An 8,845-nucleotide genomic window follows, 5' to 3' on the forward strand; every position below is an offset into this window, starting at 1 on the left:
TGATTTGTGACACACAGTGCTTGGGGCCTGAGAACCCAGCACATCCTTGTCTGGGAGACTGAAGGAACAGTCATCTGTTTGACTGGTGTGGAATGATTTCCTCTCTGGCTGATGCACAGGTATTCCAGGTGATGATGAGAGCTACTCTGCCACCCTAACAATGACAACCTTCTGGAGAAGGTGGTGACCACTCAAGGAAAACTCCCAGAGTTAACCTGGCACTGTACCACACAAACCAATGGAAGTGGGAGCAGAAACCTCCTCTCCCACATGCTCAGGCTATACAGGTTGGAGGATAAGCAAAGAACAAAAGGTTTTTCCACACCCAGTTGCCCTTGGGCTCAGCCTGCAGAGCAGGACAGCAGCTTGGGGCATCCGTGGTGAGACCATCTGAGTGACACGGGGCTGGAGCAAACTGCATGCTAAGGCTGATTTCACCAGCTACCAGTGAAAGAATAACTTTCTGTCACTGTAGATTTGAAGTTGGCAAGCTCTTAGCTGCAGAATCTGTGACCAATTTACTCTCTGCTCCCCCCGAAACATCTGGTATTGTAAAATCCAGTTCTCCACTCCCAGCCAAGTAGTGGAAGTGCATTGGTGCCTGGACCAGTTGCTGCTGTCCAGATCAACTCCCTCTTCTTAGAAAACTTACAGCTAAACCATCAAGTCCTTTAGCATTAATTAGTGTGAATGCTCATCTTGTTTGCCTTCAGGCAGGAATGAAAGATAAGTCATCTTAGGGGAAACACTTTGGATGGGAAATCAGTACAATTTCAATTTTACCTGTTTAAAACTCAATGTATCTCCCCAAGTTTTACAAGAATTCAAACAGATGTGCTTAAAACTTTAGTCAAAAAACAATTCTGTCCCCTCATACAGGCAAAGTTTTGAAGAGAGAAGACATCTTCAGCCACCAGCCAACATTCAGTGCCTGGCACCCCACAGAGGAGTACAAACCTCACTGGATGTGATGCCAAGCAACAGTCAATGGTAAGTGCACGCCATGAACTTTGTCTCCTCAACCACTAACAGTGTGAGTGTTCACCAGGGTAAACAAATACAAAGGTAAAACCCAAAGAACCTTAAAAATATTTGATTAGAGGGAGCACAGCACAAGGTTAAGATGTTTCAGGTTTCATGCAAATCAGTTAAAAAAAAAGAAGCAATAATAGAGTTTCTTGTGAATTTTGTTAATTGGCACACACTCCTCGGGACAGGGCAAGGATCCTCCTCCTGCCAAGTCCCATGAGAAAAACCCCTGAACTTCCAAGTGGAGTTGCTCCTCCAGCCATACTCCCAACCACTGACCTCGGATTTACACAGTACTAAAACTGGCAGGAGGGATGACTGGGACATTTGTAGGCTGCCAGAAGCCTCTTAAGTGTGAACTTTAAGCACAAATATGCCCTTAATTAACTAGAAAAGAGCTGGGAAAAGAAGCCAAAACTGAGACACACCCTAAAAACCATTCCCAGCTGGAATGAGAATCCCCAGCCTGAGCCATCTCTGATCTTAGTCACACATGGGAAACATGGCAGCTTAAAACCAAAACTCTAGCTGGATTTTCTGCAGCTGGTTAGAGCAGATATAAATAACAGGGAGTGTGAGAAACAGCCCAAGCTGTCTGATGATGTCATGGGGTGACACTGCCTGTCCTGCACTCCAATCCTCGTGCTGGGAAGGCAGCCCTGAACTGTGGGGCTTACAAGATTGACAGAAACACAGGGCCTGGGTACCTCATCAGGCATTTACCTGCAGAGATGTGTGCAGGCACTGGGTTGGGTGGCCTGGAAGAGCTAACCAAGAATTCCAAGTCCCATTAATGCTACACGAGCAAAAGTTTGCTCCGTGGCTACTTGGCTGTTATCAAGAGGCTGAAAGTGCATTTTAACTGTGGGTTTCGTTAGATTTTCCTCATAGTTAGGAATTTCTCTTGGATATCTGAACGTCTCTGTGGTTTTGGTCGCCCTTAGCTGTGGTTACTGTGTCAGCAGGGAAAAGGAGCAGGCATGGATGGGCACTTGGAGAACGTTAGGTAAGGCACAGAGTGATGTATGCTCTACTGACCCGAAGGTGCAGAGAAAAAACCGTGGGCAGGGTGAGTGGGGAAGGAGATGGGCACAGGACATGGAGAGAAAGCAAAGAAGTGTTACCTGCTGCATCCTGCACTAAGGGAACGTCACTTTTTACTGGAGCTGAGGTGGCAATGATGGGCGAAAACCCAGCGGTGCTGGCGGCAGGCATGACAATGCCTCTGCTGGCTCCCAGAGTGGCACTGAGCAGGGAGTATGAGAGACAAGAAGGAGAGAAGAGATAGGGCAGGGTGGGAAGGGGAGACCTAAGCAGGGCTTGTGAGAAAGATGGAGGCAGAGATGGTGGTGGAGGTTGTGGTACATTGAGGGTAGCATCATCGGCAGCAGCAGTGGCAGTAGAAGGAACCAGGCAGCCTGGAGAGTGTGGAGAGAAAAAAAAAAAAAGGCAGAAAAAAAAAACCAAAAAAAAAAGAAGAAAAAAAAATAACAAAAAGAAAAAACACAACAAAAACCAACCAAAACAAAACGAGAAAACAAAAGAACTGAAATGAGAACCCAAGAGCTGAAGCAATATGATGAAAATGGAAAATACATTCACAAATGTATGAAACAGAACTGTAACGGAGAAGAAACAGAAGGTGAGGAACTGACAGCACCAGGAAGAGCAGGGTGGTCTCTGCAGGAGGCAAGGTGGCTTCATGGCAAGGGGGAAGAGCCACAGGCTTTCATGCAGGAATTCCTGATTGCTTGGTCCTTGTTCATCTCTAAGGTGCCTGTCTGTTCCAGCCAACAGCTGTGAGGGTGCTCTGACACTCTGGGTGGGTGGAGCTGCTCACTACCTGGACAGCAAGGGAGGGAATTTCCTAGGAAGTGTGGCTTGGGTCACTGCTGACACAGGAGAGAGTGCCAGGAACCACAGCCCCACCAGAACTCTCTGGAGGAGCCACGATGCCACGAGGCAACCACCTGGCATGGCTGGCTGTGCTGTGTGATGGCCTTTATCTGGTGTGGGCAAGAAAAGCAGGAAAATGTGTATGGACCTAAGCAAACTGAGGCAGAATATCTCACACTTAGCCCTGGGAAGGACAGCTAAGAGATCCCTGCTAACCACTAGATGATAACAGAATTCCTAACAGGTTTGACTCCTGACAAGATAACCCTGTAAACAGGTCAGTGGGAGATGGATACACATTATCCTGGCAAACAGGGAACGAAGCAGGAACTTCCTTCCCCCAAGAGGGGATGATGGGGTCCCCTCTGTGCAGCACTGCACAAAGTGGAGCAAGAGTTTCTGAGTGAGGAAAGGAGCTCGGGGAGCTGCTTTTATATGTTGCTTCCTGAAGACATGGTAGGTTTTACCTCCTCCCTGGGCATAGAATCTTTGCTGTTGTACATTCCTTCTGCACCTCACCAGTACAGGAAAGTGCCTGACTTCAGATGCTGCTTGAGGAAATATGAAAAGATGCCAGGGGGAAATGCCAAGTAGGGGAGAGGCCCACAGCTCTTTTTTCCCCCTATTCTTTCTATTCTTCTTCTAATCAGCTATTAAAATAGACCCAACTCCAAGACCCAGGATAAAAACTTCTCTTCAGGGGAGAAAAAAGATAGACTGTTAGTTCCTGGATGCTTGAGGTGCACACTTTGATGGACCTCTTCTCTCAGAGCTGGTTAGTGTGAGGCACTACTGTGAAGCTGGTACAGTTTCTATTGTGAGGTGCAACTGTCCTTCAGCCTCTCTTCCTGAGTTTATCTCCCCAGAGAGCAGGCAACTGATGAGCCCTTTCACACCCCCTTCTCCCTTACCTGCTGATGTACTTTCATTGCCCACGGGAGTGCTGGAGCAGCTGCGGTCCATATTGGAAGATTCAGAGGAGATACCCCCAGGGCTGTAGCCAGTGTAATCCATGTACTCATCTGTTTCAGTGTCCATCATGCTTAGGGGTCCCTGAAAGGAAGCTGGGGTTCCTGATGAGGCTGGGCTGGGTGCCATGCTGCCAACCTGGGGGAGATTTTCATTTCTTGGAGTGTGGCCAATAACCTGCAGCAAGAAAACAGGATAGGGACTTTCTCACCAAAAGCAACATGCCAAGACCAAAACCATCTGTCTGCACGTTTATCTCTCTCTGTCACAGTTCATGAGGGATAGCTGGAACATGCTTGTGAGTGGAACCCATGGCACTGGGGCCAGGAGTGTGAATCTTCCTGCACTGGGAGCTCAGAGCATTAAACTTGGCACATGCATCCTGGTATGTGGATTGTGCTGTGCTCAGAGGCTGGGACTGTTAATCTTGGCACCAGCAGCCTGGTGTGTGGATTCTGATGCATTCACAAACAGGAGGTGTTAATCTTGGCATTGCTACCTTACTGTGTTGGTCCTGCTGCAGGCAGAGACTGGCAACACGACTGCTGCCATGGGTGTCAGTGAGACACTGGGACATGGGGGACACACGTGTGTGCTGTGCCCACATGGAGCTGTTGTGGCCTGGTCTTCTCTGGACAGAGAGCAGAGCACATCCAGACACACCACTAACTGTATGGAGCACTGAGGCATGGGGAAACCTGTGCATTTAAATGCAAGAGGCAGTGGGAGTGCAGTGATCTGGTCAGCTGTGCCACATGCTCTGAGTTGTGGTTTCATCCTCAGTCACTTGTTTGCTGGAGTGCTCCATGGGCTGAGCAGCTGACAGTTCTTAGGGTCAGCCACAGGCATTTAAACAGAGCCAGCTTGTTTCGTCTCCCAAGCCAGGGGAAGTTAAACTAAGGAATAAGAACAAGCAGGAGGTGGCAGGACTGCTGTCCTTCAGAGCAGCAGCTCAGTGCTGCAGATGAAACTCTTCCATTTATTCAGGAAACAGCCAAACCTCATCTGCCAGTCGCTCTCAGTTATGTGTTAGAAAAGCAGCAACTGCCTCACTCTGCTACTTCCTGAGGACAAGGAGTGCCCCAACTAACTCCAAATCAATAAGGGAAGAGAAATTTCAAGACTGGTATTTCTCCCACCCTAGGTGGAACCAGCAAATAATTCTTTATGTGCAACAGGAAATGTTTGCTTTAACCAGCACGTTCAATTCTTCCACATCCTAAGCACTTTAATTTTAATAAGCCAATTGGTGTACATTGAGAGCTGGGAGAAAGTGCAAGTTGTAAATATGAGTATTTCAGTGTTATCCTTCTCAATTTCTCTCTCCATAATTCACGAGGAAAAGCTGTTTACACTAAGCAATGCCTTGATGGCTCTACTCCATCATCTCTCCTCACAGTGTGTAAGTGCAGCCAGGTAAAGCTACCTTGGGTGTACTCTCACACCCCAACAGCATCCCCCAGTGCAGACACTCATCCTTCAGAGTCTGGGCACAAAGTGTCCTGGCACTGCAGCAGCTCTGCAGGCACAGGGGCAACACTGCACGTGGCTCTGCAGCTGCAATAACCAGGAGTTACCTGAGTAGGAACACGGTCGAAGTTCTTCCCCAGCATCCTCCTCATGTGCTTTCTGGCATGGGATGTCATTTGGTGCTTGAGCAGGAAGGAGAACTGGCAGCCCTCTCGAATGCAGTGGAAGTGGCTGTTCACCTGGTTGTATTTGCAACCTGCAGACACAAAAACCCTTTTATGTAGTACATGAAGGTGCTGAGAGGAAACAGGACTCGAGGGAAGGTGATCAGATGGGACAAAGCTGCTGCTACATGGATTTTGGGAGGATTGAACATTATCAGTGGTCATGGGTTTTTCAGGAACTGTCTTGATTGAGAAAAACCACAATCTATTGCCTGCTGAGCAACTGCAAGAGAGGATTACAGTGTACATAGATTTTAGAAGTGAGGCTGAACTGCAGGCTAGTCCCATCCCTCTTTGTTTTGTTATAAAGGAACATTACATCTTGTAGTGCCTAAAGCTCTCCAGTCTTAGCTAGTGTCTCTTCCTTCACAAAGAGAACAAAACCAAGACATTTAGCTGTATCACAGAAGTTACGGTCAAAAATACATCCTCATAATTAGATTAGGAATGAAAAGTTCTTTGCCTTTTTTTTTTTTCCCTTTAACTGTGCTCTCAAAAGAGCATTCTCTTCCCAGCTGTAGCTCTGGACAGTGTGTGCTCTCTGGGCAGATAGGAATGAGCCAGGAAGTGTTTATTGCCACTCCAAATTTGTTGTGTAACAGGGACAGCTACTGCACAACAAGCAATTCGTGTGGGTTCTGGCATACAACACTTCACACGTTCTGCTCCTCGTGGCTAGAGCTGTGTGTGCCAGGAGTGTGTGTATCATTAACAGACAGTCCCAAACAGCCACACTCTACGGCTGATAAAGAATGGTTTGTTCTAGTTCAAACACAGGTTCTGCTGTTCTCCATCCTCCATTGGCCATACCCTTAGACACACAGAGGGACAGACCTACAGACAGGCTCACTTTTACCCATCTATTTACACCCATCCACCTTTACCTAGATATGTATTTTTCATCTCAGTCATACACACATGTATATAATTACACACAGAGAAACATACATCACAAAAATAAATCTGTCCTGTGTGTTTGTTCAGAAACACTCACAGCCCTTAAAGCAGACCAGTGCTTTCTGCACCTGCTTCCTATGCACACACAACACAAAAATCAGAGCTGTACAGAGCCACAGAGAGGAGTTCTCATGTTGGTATAACCACACACCCTATCCCATCCCATCCCACTGCCTCTAGCCACGTAGGCAGACACAGGGTGCTGGCTAAATGCATGTTTACTGCCTATAGGCAGCTGTACATACTGCTGGATGCAGGTACCCCATCCCTCCCCAAAATAAACACTGCTGACACACGCACAGCCTCTCTGCCAAAGGGCTCCTGCCTCACCCAGCCCATCTCGAGCTGACAGCCAGCGTTTCATGTGCATGCCAAGTGTGTGTTTGTTTAGGTTTGCTCTCCCCCTCAGCCCCACCTCTCCTGTCCTCCCCAGCCCCGTGTGCTGTGCTCTGGGGCCGAGAACAAACAGTGCTGCTGGGACTGCAGCAGGAGCAGCAAAGGGCAGGTGAAGGCTCGTCTGTTGCCAGGGCATCCGTGCGGGCTGCGTGTCATATATCAGTGTCCTGCTTTGTCTGGTCCCTGCTATCACCTGAAACACCTCAAGCTGAGTAAATAACAGCAACTGCTGAATCGACTGCCAGGGGTAAATGAGACCCAGGTAGGTGCTGGCTCTGGTGTGTTGACACTCATCACCCTGGTTACCACAAACAAGCTGCCATTTCTTGATGCATTCAAAGCTGAAAAGTTTGGGCCTGGTTCTTGTGGCTGTTTCCCTGCAATGGGAGGGAACAGCACCCAGAAGTGTTATTCCAAATTTTGTTTTGTTCCAACCAGGAACGATAGGGAAGACAGGGTCTGTGACACTGTTGCACCAAACCACAACCACAAGGGTTAAGTGAGTCCCAGGCAGTTCAGGACAGAGCTCTGCTGAAGCTATCCCTAGGGATTCCCCCTGTTCAGAGCCCTGGATTTCAGCTCCAGGTACCTCCCTGGGAATGCATTCTGCTTTCTGTGGTTGTGCATTTGTTTGACACCGCTTTACACTGGAGGCATTTGGATTTAGTAAGTGCTGCAGTGCTGCTGATAGTTCTGGCACATGGGCCAGCCCCTGTCTGAGGCTGTGCCACATCCAGGTGTTTCCTTAGGCCCTGCTCCAGTGGGAAGCTGTTTTCCCTGCTGCTCACAGGGGCTGTGGAGAATGGGTTTGGAGACAGGAGGAGGTTATTGCATACTCTTCTCCATATCTCTCTCTGGTTACTTGCCCTTTGACTCTCAATATGCTGCACTGGCTAAAAGGAAAATAAAAATCCTCCTAAAAGCACCCTTAAATTTCACCCAGCACAGCAGGTCCAAAAGACTACAATGTGTAACAACAAACACAGACAAAAAAAAAGTCCTTGACAATTAGATAAAAAGGAAAAACAAAGGTGAAGCTGACTACTGCAGAGGATTGTGTGTATATATATATATATATATATATATACACACAATCCTCTGCAGTAGTTTCTGTCCATTTACCTTGGTTCTCTTTGGGAAAACATGCTTCAACCCAGGCAGAGCAGCAACTGCTTTCTGTTTTGCTGCCTTTCTTGTTTGGTGATTTAATGACCAAATACCTCTTAAGCATAACTTGCAGGTTCTAACTCATGGCATTCTTAGCCTGGACATGGGACAGACCACATGAGAAAGAGAACAAAACTCACCTAGTCTGCCACATTCTTCCCTCTTGGTGAAGTACTTGAAGCCATTGGCTGCCCTTCTCTCTGCCTTCTCGTGTTTTTTCACATGCCAGGGCAGCTTGGTGGTGATGTTAGTCACAAAGTAGCAGCCAGGACGCAGACAGTGGTAATGCCCTCTCATCCTGAATTCACAGTGCTGCAGGGGAGCAAACAGGCAGGGTGATCGAGGCAGATCTGAAACAAATGCACTCCCATCTGCCTGCTACTAATGCTGTCCCTTGTGAGCCATGAGAGGGGCCTGACCTGACCCTCCAGATCTCATCCATTTTCCCTCCCACGAGCTGCAGAGCACCTCATTGCCCCTTGTGTATTTTGTATTGCTGCTGTGAATTCTGTAATACACTATTTTACACTGACACAGACCCAACTCGTGGCTTTCCCTGGATTCATCATAGACTTTCAGTTTATTTCATCTTGTGTCTCTCATCATTCTGGTTCCCTCGCTCACTTCACCCAAGTCAAAGAAACACAAAAGCATCACACTATCCCCTTTGATAGGAACCAAACGTTTAACTAGCCCATGTAATTAAGACCCTTCCATGGCTCTGTACTTAGCCCAGG

General features: G+C 47.8%; 1 protein-coding gene across 1 annotated transcript in view; it reads right to left on the reverse strand.

Moving 5' to 3' along the window:
* Positions 1-8,845, reverse strand: part of LOC103797486 (zinc finger protein castor homolog 1-like) — a gene marked incomplete at its 5' end in the record, with an annotated part of 16,894 nt that overhangs the window by 2,312 nt on the left and 5,737 nt on the right. The window contains 3 exon segments of the mRNA XM_009069706.1: positions 3,837-4,071; positions 5,472-5,620; positions 8,249-8,420. Coding sequence (XP_009067954.1) covers positions 3,837-4,071; positions 5,472-5,620; positions 8,249-8,420 — 556 coding nt within the window.

This window comes from Acanthisitta chloris, unplaced genomic scaffold, assembly GCF_000695815.1.
Source record: "Acanthisitta chloris isolate BGI_N310 unplaced genomic scaffold, ASM69581v1 scaffold20422, whole genome shotgun sequence".
NCBI classification, from domain to species: Eukaryota; Metazoa; Chordata; class Aves; order Passeriformes; family Acanthisittidae; genus Acanthisitta; species Acanthisitta chloris.